At 37.9% G+C, this 17,666-nt stretch overlaps 1 protein-coding gene across 1 annotated transcript in view; it reads left to right on the plus strand.

Annotated features, from left to right (window-relative positions):
• MALRD1 (MAM and LDL receptor class A domain containing 1) overlaps positions 1-17,666 on the plus strand; it is a 759,741-nt gene that overhangs the window by 106,695 nt on the left and 635,380 nt on the right. Inside the window, exons 15-16 of the mRNA XM_029955581.1 lie at positions 2,302-2,475; positions 12,824-12,944. Of these exons, the coding sequence (XP_029811441.1) occupies positions 2,302-2,475; positions 12,824-12,944 (295 nt within the window). The remainder of the gene's footprint in view (positions 1-2,301; positions 2,476-12,823; positions 12,945-17,666) is intronic.

Here is a 17,666-nt window from a genome sequence, read left to right on the forward strand (position 1 = left end):
CCCCCCCCTTTTTTTTTTACTTAAGTACTGATGTGAATAGTCCCCCTCATCTCTTTCTCCTTCTTTTCTAAAGCATACCTATTAAAATCTACTAAATACAAACTGCTGTAATATAGTCTGTAAGGAATTTTCAACACACATCATGATTTGGCGTTTTGACTTCTCAGTGGGTAGCAGACCGAGAGTCAGGAGAGTCACAGAGGTTGCACACTTGACGAGTGCCTATCTGAAATGACAGCCATATTAATAACTTTATTCAGTGACTTCACTCTTGCCAGTATTAATTTTGAAAAAAAAATCTTAGGAAGGTTTCTTTGTGATAACCTAAAGAATTCTCCTTAAGTCTCTACAACGCCAAGTCTGTTAAAGTAGTAAATTAAATACAAGCCTTAAGCTCTTATCCTATTAAGTATGAATCCCATTGGTATTTACTCTTAATACACTATTGAAATACCCGCCTTAGCACTCGTGATGTACTGAACGACAGTTTGACAGCTTGAAATTCTGATGGGGCATGCATATCTCTTGTGCCACTAAGTTTAGAGCTCTGTTTTGCATATTACCAAGCTTGGGCTGTGCTGAAACTCTAATCTAGCAGGGATCTAAAATTTAATTGTCAGTGAGGAATGTAAATCCTTCCTTTCCATAAATTCTAACCAAACACTTCCATTTGACTTTACATTTCTTACTTATCTGAGTTTAGGGGAACATGGCCCTAATGTCTAAAATGACGTGGATAACCAGAAGGAATTTTTTTGATCAAGTGGTGGCAATTAAGGGGACACTGGAAAACTGTGTGCTACATTGGGACAGAAAATGCTTGATCTCTTAAGCAGGACAACATTTTAAAAGAGCATATACAACTTTTTCACCTGCAATTTCCACTGAAATTGGTACCAACCATGAAATAAATGGGCAGACCACATATATACTAATATCTGTCCATGTAACAAAATAAAACCATAACAGGCAAGGAAAAAACCCGAAGAATTTAAAATATAGTGAAACTGAAAAGGAGTCAGTTTGAATCCAAAGAAAGGATTTTATTTCTGAGAATCCTATGTTGTATTTTCTTAGGGAGTCCTAACACTGAGCTTTTCAAAGACTTAATGAGAAGAAAAAAAAATTGCCGTGTGTCCAAACTTGTTTTTATGGAGATTTTGTTGACATATTTTATTGAGTGAATCAGCCAACCACTGAGGGAATTAAATCCTGCCTCACACAGGTACTAAGTACCTGTTACTGAGTAAATGCTCAGTAACTATTGATTGAACAAATGAGAGTCCTGAATTCCATGTTGTGGCTACTGCTGTCAGCACCCAAAATAATTCCCTCTTTACATTTTCTTTACTACCTAGTAACTGCTCAAACCCTTTAATTATTATGTCATCCCTGATCATGACTAGGAGGTGAAAGGATCACTCTCCCACTCCCAAAACAGGATGTTTTCTTCCTTGAATTAAATTATGAATTGATAGTATTATAGGAGCTCCCAAGTTCTTTTCTTATGTTTTTTTTAATTTTTAATTTTTATTTTTGAGAGACAGAGAGAGACAATGTGAGCAGGAGAGGGTTAGAGAGAAGGAAATACAGAATCTGGAGACAGGCTCCAGGCTCTGAGCTAGCTGTCAGCACAGAGCCTGATGCAGGGCTCAAACCAATGAACCATGAGATCATGACCTGAGCTGAAGCTGGACACTTAACCGACTGAGCCACCCAGGCACGCCAGGAGCTCCTAAGCTCTTTGATAATGTCCTCAAAGGAAAGGATTGATGAAAAGTACTTATTACAGTTTTCTTTTATCAGAGAAAGTAATTTTTCAAGAAAACATTATTTTTTGGTTTGTGGTTTGAGACATCAAGGAGAATACATAAGTAAAACCTGATTTTGCACACTAAGAATGTGTACCTCCCCTGATATATAAGAAGCAAGAGAGAAAGGTCTTTTCATAGAAGGAAAGACCACGGAAACTTCCTTGGAAGCGGAATGGTACTACCCATGACGGTGTGGACAAATAATGTGTTCTTAAACTTGTCTTGGTGCTGACTAGTGTCTTCTGTCCTTCGACATCTTATGGCATGTGATTAACAGCTTTACCAGTTAGTAGAGCTGCCCTAACCTTTTCTTAAGGGGAGAATGCAAAGGACATGGTTAGCGTTATCTGAGCTTGCGTATTGGAGGAAAGGGGGGTTGGGGAGATTCTGTTGAACAGCAGAATGGCTTGTGATAATTTTGATTGTAGCAAAGTTACTGGAGACAGGTAGCTGGAATATTGATATCATTCAAAAACATTTTCCACAGGTGCGATTTTGGTATCATTTGTCTCAGCATGCACGTCTCTCGGTCTTTACACGAACATCACTGGATGGGGATTTGCAAAAGCAAGGTGATCTAACTGGAGTCGCCACATCTCAGTGGAAACAAGCAAAAATCGATCTCTCTGTGAAGCCTGGAGAATCTGCTCTACCTTTTCAGGTAAGCAAGCACGTAAGAAATTAATACAACTCAGCAGAGGATGCTAATTTAATACAATTTTTTTCAGAGAACAATACACATAACATATAAGTTCAGAAAGTAATAAAACAGGCACATTCACAATCAGAGATGAGTACAAACATTAAGTTGACCTGAGTACTCAAGACTTATGTGTGGAGGTTTAGCGAAAGCAGAGATAAGAATTGAATAGGAAGAAGAAAAGAACACAAAGAGTTGAGCAGGATGGCATGGCAAAGAGAAGAATAATTTAATAGGAAAGTATTTATGTTTTAAGTGAGGATGGTGGATTATAGGAGGTACTGAAAAAACCTGACCAGGCTCACATTTTAATTCTGATGCTTGGGGCGTCTGGGTGGCTCAGTCAGTTGCACGTCCAACTTCGGCTCAGGTCATGATCTCACTGTTTGTGGGTTTGAGCCCCGTGTCAGGGTCTGTGCTGGCAGCTCAGAGCCTGGAGCCTGCTTCTGATTCTGTGTGTCCCTCTCTCACTGGCCCTCCCCTGCTCGTGCTATCTCTCTCTGTCTTAAAAATAAATAAATGTTAAAAAAAATTAATTCTGATGCTTTATTTTCTGCTGCCCATTGATATTGAAGATTTTAAAAAATGACTATTTTTAGCTGAGAGAGAGAAAGGGAGAGAGTACATGCAAGATGAGGAGGGGCAGGGGAAGAAGGAGAGACAGACTCCTGAGGAGGTTCCACCGGCTGTCAGCACAGAGCCTGATGAGGTTCGCAATCCCATGAACTTGAGTTAAAATCACAAGTCAGATGCTTAACTGACTGAGCCACCCTGCTGCCCCAATATTGAGGACTTAAAAAATTTTTTTTTAACATTTATTTATTGCTGAGAGACAGAGACAGATCATGAGCAGGGGAGGGGCAGAGAGGGAGGGAGACACAGACCCCAAAGCAGGCTTCAGGCTCTGAGCTAGCTGTCAGCACAGAGACCAATGCGGGGCTTGGTCCCACAAACCACAAGAAGATAACCTGAGCTAAAGTTGGACACTTAGCCAACAGAGCCACCCAGGCGCCCCTTGAGTTGACTTTCAGTTAACCTTTTAGGTCATTTTCTTGGCTGATAATAAAAGAATGGAACTGTAGCTAATCAAATGGGTGCCCAAATGGGCCTGGCTACCTTCTGGATGACATTTGAAAAGAGCGATGTTAGAAACTAGATTGGACGATATAGGTGAAAACGCAGTTTTCAAAGTTCGGTGGTCTGAGTTCTGATCTCTGTTCAGCTCATGGGTTGGTGATTTCAAATTCCATCTTTGAGCATCACATTTCTCTATCTGTGAAAACACACAGTGATGATTAGAGTAATGCTTTTGGGGAGTCTGAATATTAAGGAGAAAGTTAAGATGATGGCTATGAACATGGGCTCTGGATTCAGGGGCTCAAGCCAGGTGTGCAATTACGAGGTAAATGCTTAATCCTTCAGCATTTGTTTATTCTGTGAATGTAGCTGAGGTCATTGTTGGAGTGTTGGGAGCCCCTAATAACCTCATTTGTCCTCATTTCTATACCCGTTAAGAAAAATATCAAGGTCAAACAATGACCAAAATATTTTAGAAAAGCTGCCTTTACCATGGTCAGTCGTATATTTAAATAGCACTTCACCTTAGAATACACAGATTGACCCAGAGAACAATGGACGTTGCCAGGGAAATCCAGGACTCACACATTTTTGAGAAACCTTTTACTGTTAGCCAGAGCTAACATCAGGGTGCGTCCGTCTAAGAGTGGGAGTTGGAGAGACGAAGAGCATGAGTTTAGCACATCTAGCTTATTCTAACATCGCTAATCAGTCAGATTGTCCGCTCCATGGGAAAGTCATGGGTCAGGAACAGCAATGTTACTACAGGGAAATTCCTGTCCCTGGAAGTTGGAGGAATAGGGAATACATATGGACTCCTGGTCTGCGTTATCTTCTTTATAGAACTCTTGTAACAACTGAATGATGTATACACATGAAGCACATCGGAGGTATTCTGGCATTGAGCGATCACACAAAGGTAGCCATTATTGCTGTGATTATCACTTGGATGTCATCTAGGAATAGTAGATACTCAATAAATATTAGTAGTCGTTATTTGGAAGAGAAGTTTCCTCTTCACCAGAACTCTAGGGTCAATGATTAGAAACTGCTTCAGTCAGTGAAGGTCTCTAAACTCCCTGATTCTCAAGGGTCATATTTATGATTCCCCTCCAATATCTGGTGGACAAAAATGCTATGAATCTAATAACTCTTCATAGGAAAGCAGTCATTTAAGCGTCAATCCCCATTACATGTGACAGGACAGACAAAAATCAGAACAATCCAATTCCTTGCTTCACTTACTTATATTCTGTATAACAGTTTTTTTTCACTAGGTTTGCTTTTAGTTAGAATGGAACTTACCATGGAGATCTTTGAGAATCCATTGTTAATTGACATTATTGGGAGTTAGACAGAATGTCCTTCTCCACATAAAAACCTGCACGTGAATAATTATTCATGATTTCCTTGTGATTGTCCGAACTTAGAAGCATCCCTGTTCTTCAGTAGGTGAGTTGATAAACTGTCATTCTTCCAGACAGTGAAATATTATTCAGTGTTAAAAAGAAATGAGCTATCAACTCATGAAAAAACATAGGGGAACCTCAAGTGCATGTTACTAAGAGAAAGAAGCCAACCTGAAAAGGCTACATGGCTGCATGAGTCCAACTATCTGGTATTGTGGAAAAGGCAAAACTGGGGAGACAATAATAAGATCAGTGGTGGCCAGGAGTTGGGGGGGTGGTGCAGGGAGACAGGAGGGCTGAACAGATGCTGCACAGAGGATCTGCAGGCAGTAAAATAGTCTGTATGACAGTACGATTATGGATAAATGTTTTCTTACATTGGTCCAAACCTACAGAATGCACAACATCAAGAACAGATCATGATAAAAGCAATGGACTTTGGGTGATGAGGAGGCTCATCAGCTGTAACAAAGGTCTACGCTGGTGGGCGGAGGGTTGATGACATGGCCGGGTGGGCGGGAGTCTGGGCCTGGGTTGGGCGGCAGGTATAGCGCAAAACTCCGCCCTCGCTCCTCAGTTTTGCGATGAACCTAAAACTGCTCTAAGAATCTCAGTAAATGAAACCAGAATCTTCTGTTGGAACTGGTTATTTGAGAGATATTTTGAGTTAAAATGCATGCCGGTCCTTTCCAGGCCTGGGGGCACTCATTAACCTATCATCCTTATTGAAGAGATTCAGCACAGCATCATTTGGTTTTCCTCTTTAGTGTTTCTGTCTTTGGGGTTCTGTTTTTGTTTTATTTTGCTTTGTAGTGCAAAGTGAGATGATGCTTTATTACCTGGGGCATGTTAACTGGTTTGGAGGTTGACCAGTGTGTTTGATAGGATTTTATATTTGGCAGCAGTGCATTTGTGATGCTGTCTTTTTTTTTAGAAAGAAACCATTGCTTTTTTTTTTTTTTTTTCTAATACGTTTGTTTGTTTATTTTGACTGGGGTAGGGGCAGAGAGAGACAGAGAATCCCAAGCAGGCTCCATGCCTGTGGAGGGGCTCAATCTCACAATCATGAGATCATGACCTGAGCCAAGATCAAGAGTCAGATGCATAACCGACTGAGTCGCCCGGCAGTCCTTATTTGTGACCCTTTCTGAATAGCTCTGCTCTGCTTCATTCCTCTCATGGGGTCTCAGCACCTCCTCTTGGCTTTTCTCCCTCCCCAGGTGGGGATCCTAATCCACACCCATCGGCCTCAGTTTAATTATGATGGCTTTTAGGGGAGAGAATGGTCCTGGGTTCTCGCTGGGTCTTAATTCACCCCAGAAGTTTTCAGTCTCTACTTCTGTCCCTCCCAATCCTGTTAGATGGCTGTACTACACATTTGTTTTGGTAACTGAAGGTGAGTTAAAAGTAAGAATTCTCTCAGATTTCATCATTAAGAAGCCCACCAACGGTCCACAGTCTCTAATCAACAACTTGGAAAATCAAAATTTGGAAAACAGTCAGCTTTTTTTTTAAGTAGTTTATTATCAAATTAGTTTCCATACAACACCCAGTGCTCTTCCCCACAAGTGCCCTTCTCCAACACCACCACCTTTCCCCCCGCTTCAGCCCTCAGTTCGTTTTCGGTATTCAATAGTCTCTCAGGTTTTGCTTCCCTCTCTCTCTTTCCCTCTTCCCCTCCCCCTGGTCCTCCATTAGGTTTCTCCTGTTCTTCTCTTAGACCTATGAGTGCAAACATATGGTATCTGTCTTTCTCTGCCTAAACAGTCAGCTTTTGAAAAAAAAATTTAGAGGCAAAACATAACCTCACCTGAGCCCATGTGAGCTCTTTAGACAATTCACTTAGTGAGATGTTTGACTATATCATGCTGCCCTGATCGCCTGGAGAGGATCATGTGATACACACAGTATGGGTTAGATTAACATTCTCATCTCTGAACTATTCAACTTTCAAAACCTAGCCGTCCCCAAACACTTTAGATAAGGAATCGCTGGCCCGTGTTCACATTCTAATGTGAATTTATACAGACACACAAACACATGATGCGTGAAAATACACAGTTACACACATTGATATATGCACATGGTAGTACTTAATACATTATTACATGTATATTAAATATTTCAGACAAGGAGAACGTGCAGAGAGAGGCGAACGTCTTTGTGTTCACACCTCAAATGAACTGTTAGCATTTTGTTTGTGTATAGTGATAATACCCCCATTTGCACGTAAAGATACAGCTTTTCTCCTCTTTGGACCCCTTTCTATTCCTTGTCCTCTGCTGGAAAAAAAATTGCAGAGATTATGTTGGCTTTAGCCTGATTTCTCTAATGCATTTTAAAAATATGAAATATGCATAAGAATTCTAGGTAGGTGCAATTCTTGTTTTTTAATGTTTGTTTATTTTGAGAGAGAAAGCAAAGAGAGAGAACATGAACAGGGGGAGGGGCAAGGAGAGAAGAGAGGGAATCCCAAGTAGGTTTTGTGCTTAGTTAGTGCAGGACCAGACTCGGGGCTCAATCTCACAAACCTTGAGATCATGATCTGAGCTGAAATCGAGAGTCGGACACTTAACTGACTGAGCCACCCAGGGACCCCGAGGTCAGTGTGATTCTACTTCATTCTTTTATCAACAACAAAAACAGAAGTTACTCTACCTACAAATAGTTTTTAATTTTTTTAAATTTTTTAACATTTATTTATTTTTGAAAGACAGAGAGACAGAGCGTGAGTAGGGGAGGGGCAGAGAGAGAGGGAGACACAGAATCCGAAGCAGGCTCCAGACTCTGAGCTGTCAGCACAGAGCCCAACGTGGGGCTTGAACCCATGAACCATGAGATCACGACCGGAGCCAAGGCTGGACCCTCAACCAACTGAGCCACCCAGCGCCCCTATACAGTGTAGTCTAATCCGAACACTGAGAAAGAGAAAGGCATCCAACAGTATGACCTCTATGTGTCCTTCAAGCCATGAGCCTCTGGTGCGGTGCTGTCTGGCCTCTTGCTATCTCTGGTAGCCATCACAGCAGAATACAGATCACTTTGAGTTTCTTAGGAATAAATACCCCTAGTTAGGTAGGTCTTTCATTCTTCCTGGTAGAAAAAGACAAAGCTTACTCTTTATTCTATAAGAACAACAAATTAACAGCGTTCAGTATTCTCTCCATTTCCTGTATGGCTTTTTATTGGAAGAATGGAAGTCAAATAGGGTTAGGATTCTTTTCAATATTCCAAGTTTAAAGTTGGCCTGCTCACTTGATATGTTGAACTTTTATAGAAAACTATTCACTTCATTTACACTTTCTTTTCCCCCTAACTGCTGTTCTTACTTTTAATATCTAAAGGTCATACTTCTGAGTACTGTCCATTGATTTCCAGCTGCTTTACTTTGAGTTTCCTATTAATACATAATCGTGTCATATTTTAGACTTCTTTTTAAAACAACCCTTTTGTGAAATTTTCCACAATGATTGATGCCATGTTCTCTCCTTATCAGCCCATGATATAAATCAATAACAATTTCCTGACATTATTCGAAGATTCAGTGAAGAGTAAGATTTATAATACAATTGTAAAAGCTGGTCCAGTCTCTGTAAAGTTACAATGTCCTCAGCCTTCTTAATTCAGAACTGCACTGAATATTAGTTCACCAGGTAACTCTGTTCTACAGTATCTACTTAAGACCAGTTATCCTTTTATTTTATTCTGAAAATGCAGTATAGCATAATCAGTGGCTCAGGTTACGTATTTTTCTTATTAGATGTGTGACCTGCAACCAATTACTTTACCTCTGAAGCTTCTGTTTCTTAGCTTTAAAATGAGGATGAAAATAGGACCATGTTCACAAGGTTGAAAAAGTGAAAGTGCTAGGTATGTAGTAACCTTTACATAAGCTTGCCTTATGATTGATACTACTGTAATTCAAAATTGCTATATTCCAGCTTTTCTTTACTTGTTATAATCCTACATTCTCCATTTCCTCTTAGATTTGTATTTTTTTTTAAAACAAGGTATCAAAGATTCAAAATCTAAATGTGCTAGTTGAGTATTTCTCTGGAAAGGCTTACCTTGGTTTCTCAGATATCAAAAGCAATCACTTGATTATGAGCAACATTTACAAATAGTTTGGTTCCTGAAAGAAAGAAAAAGAAGAAGAAATGATTTTGCTTTTTCAGGGAGTAATATAATATCACTGAATAAAACAAGTGTCAGCAAGATCCTGAAAAGTCGTTTTAGAAGGGAGGGGTCTCTGCAAATCTCTTGAAATTTAAATTCTCAAATTTCCTTGAGAATCTTATAAAATGAAGTTTTCACTTTTCCTTCCTTCATGGTTGAAATACCCATGGTTGAAATATTTCTTCTGGGTGAGCTCTTTCTCACTTACTGATTACTAGTTGGCTCTGTAGTTCCCAAGGGAACTGCCTTTGGGCACAAATCAAAAGATCAGCTGAAACAAGCAATACAAAATAGAAATAGCCAAGATGATTTTGGAATCATCAGATGGTATTATTTATAGACGTAAGATACATTTTTAAAGGAAGCAATCATTTTTCTTTTTAAATGTGGAATATTTTAATTCATGGTAGAATTGTAATGTTTCATTTTATAGTTCTGAATTTAATTCTATAGTAAGAAGCAAGCACAGGTATAGATGACCTAAAATCATTTTTATTTGGCTTTGGAAGTAACATGTTATACTAACATTTTAATATGAATGTCCAAAAGTCTAGAGGTTCCCTTCAGACAAAATGATATAACCATATTCTACAAACCTATTCCATAGTTCTATTGTTCCAGGGCCCCACTCACTTTATTTAAAAAATAGGAACATGTACTACCTCTCTGGAGGCCTGGAGAAATACCCCAAACATGCTTTTCTCCAGCTTTCCTTTAAGTTGTACAAAGCTTCGGGGCACCTGGGTGGCTCAGTCAGTTGAACGTCCGACTTGGGCTTAGGTCATGATCTCACCATTCATGGTTTCAAGCCTCGTGTCGGGCTCTGTGCTGACAGTTCAGAGCCTGGAGCCTGCTTCGGATTCTGTGTTTTTCTCCCTCTCTGCCCCTGCCTCGCTGTGCTTCATCTCTCTCTGTTTCTCAAAAATAGATAAACATTAAAAAAAATTAAGTTGTGCAAAGCTTCAGATATAATGGTCAATAAAGGCTTGTCTAATTAGTCTGAAGAATTAAGCATCTGTATTTAAGTTGACTTTAGTTCAGGATGAATTCTAATAATGAATAAAAGGCAAAAATCCTTCAAAATTAGAGCTGTCCAAAACAAATCACCATAACTTAATGGCATTAGGCATAATGTATTTCTCAATTACAGTGCCTGTGTATATTATATCAAAATCCTTCTTTAAAACCTGTTATTATTTTCTGCCTTTTGTATGAAGTCCAAATATCTTAGTGGATTAAGAATCTATACACACACAAAAAGCAGTTCTATTTGAATTTTAAAAATCATTAAAATTATACACATCTCATTATAAAGTATCAGAAATTGTAGATAAGGCAATAGTCCCTTCTAACCTCATAGTCTTTATCTTGAGTTTAGTATAGACATTATTTTTACTTCTGGAGCCTGTTCTATTTATTCTATTATGTAATATATATGTATATACCACATATATCTAGAAAACCATTGTGATTTTAGCTTAGTAGAATCATACTATAAAGTTTTTTCTGTAATTTAGTTTTTCACCTAGAAACGCCTATTAATGTTCATTCCATATTATTACATAGATATTATTTTTAACTGGCATGGTAATCCATGGTCTATATAACCAACCATTTATGTTTTGATTCACATTAAAATTTTTCCATTTATTTGCTATCAAAACCAACATTGAAGTAAACATTTCTAGAAAGTCTGTGTGTATTCCTATGGATGTCTCTCTAGTATAAATGCTGAGAATCTTTTTAGCGTGAGCTATTTTTCTTTTTAATAGATGGCATCAAATTGCCCTCTATTTGGGCTGTACCAGTTCATGCAATTGGTTTGTTCCACCTATTACTTAATTCAGCATTCTCTCTCTCTCTTTTTTAAATGTTTGTTATTTTTGAGATAGAGACAGAGACAGAGGCAGAGGGTGAGTGAGGGAGGGGCAGAGAGAGGAAGACTGAATCCGAAGCAGGCTCCAGGCTCTGAGCTGTCAGCACAGGCCTGACATGGGGCTTGAACCCACAGACATGTGAGACCATGACCTGAGCTGAAGTCAGACACTTTACTGACCCAGCTACCCAGGTGCCCCAATTCATTGTTCTCTGAAAATCCTTCAGCGTGTGCGAGGAAAAGGTTTCACTCTAACAGTTCCTTGCTGGGTCTGAAAATTAAACAGATTGAAACATACAAAATTATTTAATGTAAATCTTACCCGACACTGGAGCCTTAGTAAGGACATAAAGACCACAAGAAACAGTTAATCCTGAGCCTTTTGCATGAGGTTCGATGAAGAGTGGATAATCGTGGAAAGACGTGATAGGGCAGAGTGTGAGCTGAGTGTAGTAAACTGGGAGAAACTTTGCAAGGCTTGTCCGTTCACATACCTCTGTGTGTGTGTGGTTTTGTCTTCCCAAAGCAGGGTGCTCCTTCCCTCCAGTTAGAGAGGGTGGGCCCCCGTCCCATGAAGGTATTATGATCCAAAAGGTCATCCTGCACGTGCCAATTCTTAAATTCCTTCAGCTTGAAGTATGCAATATGCCCAGGACTCCATATCTGGGGAAAGCACGTCTGGAACCCCAGCACCTTACAGCACCCAAAGTGCGCACGCATATGTGCCTCCAGAGCGAGCACGGCACCCCGAGTGTTCTCATTGTGCCATACGCTTCACATCTCCGTGCTTTGCTTGTAACGTTACCAGTTTCTCTAACAAAATCTGAGGCAGCAGTCACAACTGAGGCAATTTATTACTCGTTATTAGGTAATTACTATTTTTACCACCTTTTTTTTTTTTTCAAATTTTGTCTCACATGCTTGGCAGAAATAATGAAGTGATTTTCTTTGATCCTCCTAGTATCTTTCGCATATGTCTTTGTAGAGCTTTTCTGGTCTAGTTGAGTTGTCAATGCATCATACCAAGTGAATTGTAAGATCTTTGGGATCTGAGGTCCGCTCTGAGAAGATGGAGATGCTCACCTACAGTGTCCTAGACCGGCGGTCCTGCTGCACATCTTTAAGACTCCCCACATAATTTCTCTCTCCATTTTTTTAAAATGCTGGATTAACAACAGAATAATGTGATTAACAAGAAAGAAAACAAATTATATCAGTCATTATTCAGAGTGTTAGAATAAATTAAATTTAAACACCTCTGACTGCTTTAATTTATGAATATTAACTACCGTATGTGGTTATTGATCCTATGCTTTACCTCATTAAGTCAGGTTCTGTATATGTATACATAATATATATTAGTATTTAAATATTCTAATTCAAAACGAATCATTGCCTCCAGCAGACCCATTACAAATGAATTCATATCTCAATTAAATTGAGTTGTAAACCACACAGTTGATTACCCCAAAGAGCTCATTTTAAATGCATGTGACTCTTAATGGCTCCAATGGGAAGGCGACCCTTCAGTTGTGATGAATGTTTCAACTTTTAATTGAAACAAGGTTACCTAAGACATTAAGGTTACATGAGGTGCTGTCAAAGCCCTTATGGCTTTGTAAATTTATAATTTGAATGTTCTGGTCAAAACGCTTTTCTAAAATTAGGTTGAAAGGTGGAACAGTTGCAAATAAGGTTTTTTACACAAAGATCCACTATTGTAAGTCATTTAAGGTGTATTTTTTAATCATTTGTTTTTCTGTAATTATAGTTGATTTTAGAAGCTACTGTTTTCTCATCAAATGCTACTGCTGCTCTAGATGACGTCAGTATATCCCAGGAATGTGAGATTTCAGAGAAGTCACTCCCAGATACCAGCATACTAGGAAAAGGTGAAGTTTTTTTTTTTTTTGTAGTCACTGCAGTATTGAAATAATTAGTTCCTTCTGATATCAAACTTTAAAATGTATTAGAACCTTTCAGTAATATGGGTCTCTAATAGCTAATACCAGGATGTGGATTATATCACATATCCTTCAAAACTGCAACATATTTTTGAAATATGTATGTGCTGTATCACAGTTTAGGCCTTAGAGACCCTTCAATACTATGATACCCTTGTGGCTAAAACTGTCACAGAGAGTTTTTTAGTTATAAAATTATGAAAGAATTTTAATTATGTTGCATATTATAAAAACACTTCTATAAAAATTTAATTCTATTTTAATTTTGTTTGGCACTTCAAATGAATATATAATGAAATTCATGTTTCAGAATCACATAGGAGTTCAAAAAAAAAAAAACTTACAGGGTTTGGGAAGGCAACTTAAGGCCAGCCAAAAATTTAAATCCTGACCCTAACATTCTTTAAGTTTAGAACATAATATTTTCAAGTAACAGATGGAGTTTGGCTAATTCTTTGACTCAATATTTTGTAGACCATTTCAATTAAGGGACAGAAAGACTGTCATAAAAATCATACAGGCATTTTTGAAAGTCTAACCATTATTTAGACTCTGAGAATGGATTGAAATAGCACACACTATGCCTGTGGTCACTTTGTCATTCAAACACTGACTGATGTTTCCCTTTGATCCCTCCTACCCACGACTTCGTTAATAAATAGACAACATTAAGGATTTTGCCTGAAAACGATCACACTTTATTATTATTTTGTCTGTATATACGAACATTATTTGCATTTAGAAATCAGGCACATCATATATTCTGAAGTTATGTTTCATTAAACAACAAAACTATGTTGCACTCTTCCAGGAACCAAATGCAATAATCATGGATAATATAGGAGAAACATTCAGGGATTGAGAACTGGATTAAAGAAATTTTAATTAATAGTCATTTATTCTAAAGACATCTTTCATGGGTGACATTGGACAATTCCGTGTACTAACTTTATATGGTGCCATGTATTTATTCAGAACGTGTGTTCTGAACTTATAGTAAACCTTTCTAAGCTCTGTGTGTGTAGTGGTTCTGATAGACATTGAGGAGTGCAAAACAACAGATTTAATGATTAGTGTTTTTGAGGATTAAACAGAATTACCTTATTTCTGTTATTAACATTTTCCTTTTCCTAATCAAATACGACATTATCAGAATTGGAGTAGCAGGAAGTCGACATTGAAGAGAATGTAACTGGAGGCAAGAGTGTGGTTAAAAGTTTAAAATTATCACTAAAATTAACATTAGCAGAAGTCTCTGAGAGCACTTGATCTCCCTTATAGAGAAATCTTTTCAGATAGTAAATCAAAACTTACTTTATGTGATTTTCAATCCATATATCATCTTGGTTAGAGCATAATTCTTTTTTTTTCTTCAATTTTTGTTTTAATGTTTATTTATTTTTGAGAGACAGTGTGAGCTGTGGAGGGGCAGAGAGAGACACAGAATATGAAGTGGGCTCAGGACTCTGAGCTCTGAGCTGTCAGCACAGAGCCTGACACGGGGCTTGAATTTATGAGCTGTGAGACCAGTACCTGAGCCAAAGTTGGATGCTTACCCAACTGAGCCACCCAGGTGCCCCAAGTTAGAGCATAATTCTAATTAGGCCAAAATTATATGACTTTTTCCTGAAAGGCCAATTGTTTTACACAAAGAGGAAAAGAAACACTTTTTTTTTTACTGTTTTTGCAAATTTGCCCAATAGGTAATTGTAAGATCTCCCTTGTGGAATTTAGTATCATTACTGGGGAGAAACTTAGGGATGGCACTAGAATAGGCTTAAAACAATAAGGCAAGTCCCACCGGTAGGAATTATGTTTGTGAGGCAGAATGGCCAGAGATTTGCCTAGACCCTGTATTTGAATTAAAGCCTTGGAAGACTTTAATAAGCATACAAATGGCTATAACAGTTAAGAGAATTCTTAGTGCCATATGTATACATTTGAAGCACATACACAGGATGAAAACAGAATTCTGATTTGGCCTTTTTATCTAGCTTCTGTATCTTCAGCATATTTAAAAGCTAGTATTCATAAAACAATTATACATTCCATTTATTTGTTGAAGGGGAAGGGTATGTTTTATCCTCTCTGTCTCTTAATTTTGAAGCTGGATTTGTTCCACGTGAGGATGCAGGCTGTATTTCATCCAGCAAGTTCTGTGATTTTACATCTGATTGCCCAGATGGAGCAGATGAAGCCAATTGTGGTGAGTCAGTACTTTTATCACTTAGTCCTTTGGCGAAGACTTAAGTGCGCAGTGGTCCCCACTTATCCTTGGAGGAGACATTCCAAGACGCCCAATGGTGCCTCAAGCCACAGTACCAAATCCTGTATACACTATGTTTCTTCCGATACATACATATCTATGATAGAGTTTAAGTTATAAATTAGGCATAGTAACAGATGAACAAGTATAATAAAATAGAACAATTATTACAATGTACTATAGTAAAAGTTATGTGAATGTGGTTTTTCTCTCTGAAATGTCTTATTGTACTTACCCTTCTCGTTATGATGCGAGTTGATAAAATTCCTACTTGATGAGATGAAGTGAGGTGAACAGTGCAGTCCTTGTGACATAGTATTAGGCTACTATTGAACTTAAAAAAAAATAATTCCAGTGTAGTTAGCATATAGTGTTCTATTAATTTCAATTGTACAATATAGTGATTCAAGATTTCTGTATGTCAGTAGGTGCTCATCACAATAAGTGCACTCCTTAATCCCCATCATCTATTTCACCCATCTCCCTAGCCATCTTCCTTCTGATAACCATCAGTTTGTTCTCTCTAGTTAAGAATCTGTTTCTTTCTCTTTTCCTCCTTTTGCTTATTTTGTTTTGTTTCTTAAATTCCACATAAGAGTGAAATCATATGGTATTTGTCTTTGTCTGACTTATTTCACTTAGAATTATACTCTCTAGCTTCATCTATGTCATTACAGGTGGCAAGATTTCGTTCTTTTTATGGCTGAATAAATACAGAACAAATATGAATATGAATAAAAAGTTATGTGAATTTTTTTATTCATTCATCAATCAATGGACAGCTGGGTGGCCTCCATAGTTTGGCTATTGTAAATAATGCTGCTATAAGCCTAGGGGTGCATGTTTTCCTTCAAGTTGGTGTTTTCATATTCTTTGGGTAAATGCCCAATAGTGTGATTATGGGATCATAGAGTAGTTTTATTTTTACATTTTAGAGGAACCTCCATACTGTTTTTCATAGTGGCTGCACCAGTTTGCATTTTTATCAGCAGTGTTTGAGGGTTTCTTTTTTCCATATCCTTGCCAATACTTGTTTCCTGTGACTTTGATTTTAACTACTCTGACAGATATGAGGTGATACCTCAGAGTTTTGATTTGCATTTCCCTGATGATGTGTAACATGGAGCATTTTTCATGTGTCGATTGGACATCTTGCTGTCTTCTTTGAAGAAATGGTTAGTCATGTTTTTTGCCAATTTTTTAAATTGGATTATTTGGAAGATTGTTTTTTGATGTTGAGTGTATGTTCTTTATATATTTTGGATACTAACCCTTTATTGGATATGTCATTTGCAAATATCTTCTATTCAGTAGTTTGCCTTTAAGTTTTGTTGATTGTTTCTTTTGCCGGGCAGAGACTTATTTATTTTTTTTAATTTTTTATGTTTTTTTTTTTAAATTTATTTTTGAGAGAGAGAGTGTGCAAGCAGGGGAGGGTCAGAGAGAGAGAGGGAGACACAGAATCTGAAACAGGCTCCAGGCTCTGAGCTAGCCGCCAGCACAGAGCCTGATGTGAGGCTCGAACCCATGAACCGTGAGATCATGACCTGAGCCAAAGTTGGATGCTTAACCAACTGAGCCACCCAGGCACCCCATGAGACTTAGTTTGATGTAGTACCAATTTTCCCATTCAGTAGGTTGCATAAAAAATGATAAGATACCTAGGAATAAACCTAACCAATGTGAAAGACCTGGGCTTTGAAAGTTATAAAACATTGATGAAAGAAATTAAAGACAACACAAAGAAATAGAAAGATTGGATTGGAAGAACAAATATTATTGAAATGTCTATGCTATCCAAAGCAATCTATAGATTTAATATGGTCCCTATCAAGATACCAAAAGCATTTTTTACAGAACTAGAACCAAAAATCCCCAAATTTATTTGGAACTACAGAAGACCATGAATAACCAAAGCAATATTGAAAAAGAAAGCTGAAGGTGTCACAATTCTGGACTTTAACTTATATTTCAAAGTTGTGGTAATCAAAACAGTATGGTGCTGGCACAAAAATGGACACATAGATCGATGGAACAGAATGGAAAACCCAGAAATACACCTACAATTAATTGGTCAGTTAATCTTTGATAAAAGGGGCAAAAATATTTAATGGGAAAGAGTCCGTCTCTTCACCAAATTGTGTTGGGAAAATTGGATGGCTACGTGCAAAAGAATGAAACTGACCACAGATGTACTACATACACAGAAATAAGTGCAAAATGGATTAAAGATCTAAATGTGAGACCTGAAGCCATAAAAATCCTAGAGAAGAGCACAGATGGTAATGTCTTTGACATCAGCTGTAGCAACATTCTTCTAGATAAGCTTCCTGAGGCAAGGGAAACAAAAGCAAAAATGAAGTATTGGGACTACATTAAAATAA

The sequence above is a fragment of the Suricata suricatta genome, chromosome 10 (assembly GCF_006229205.1).
Source record: "Suricata suricatta isolate VVHF042 chromosome 10, meerkat_22Aug2017_6uvM2_HiC, whole genome shotgun sequence".
NCBI classification, from domain to species: domain Eukaryota; kingdom Metazoa; phylum Chordata; class Mammalia; order Carnivora; family Herpestidae; genus Suricata; species Suricata suricatta.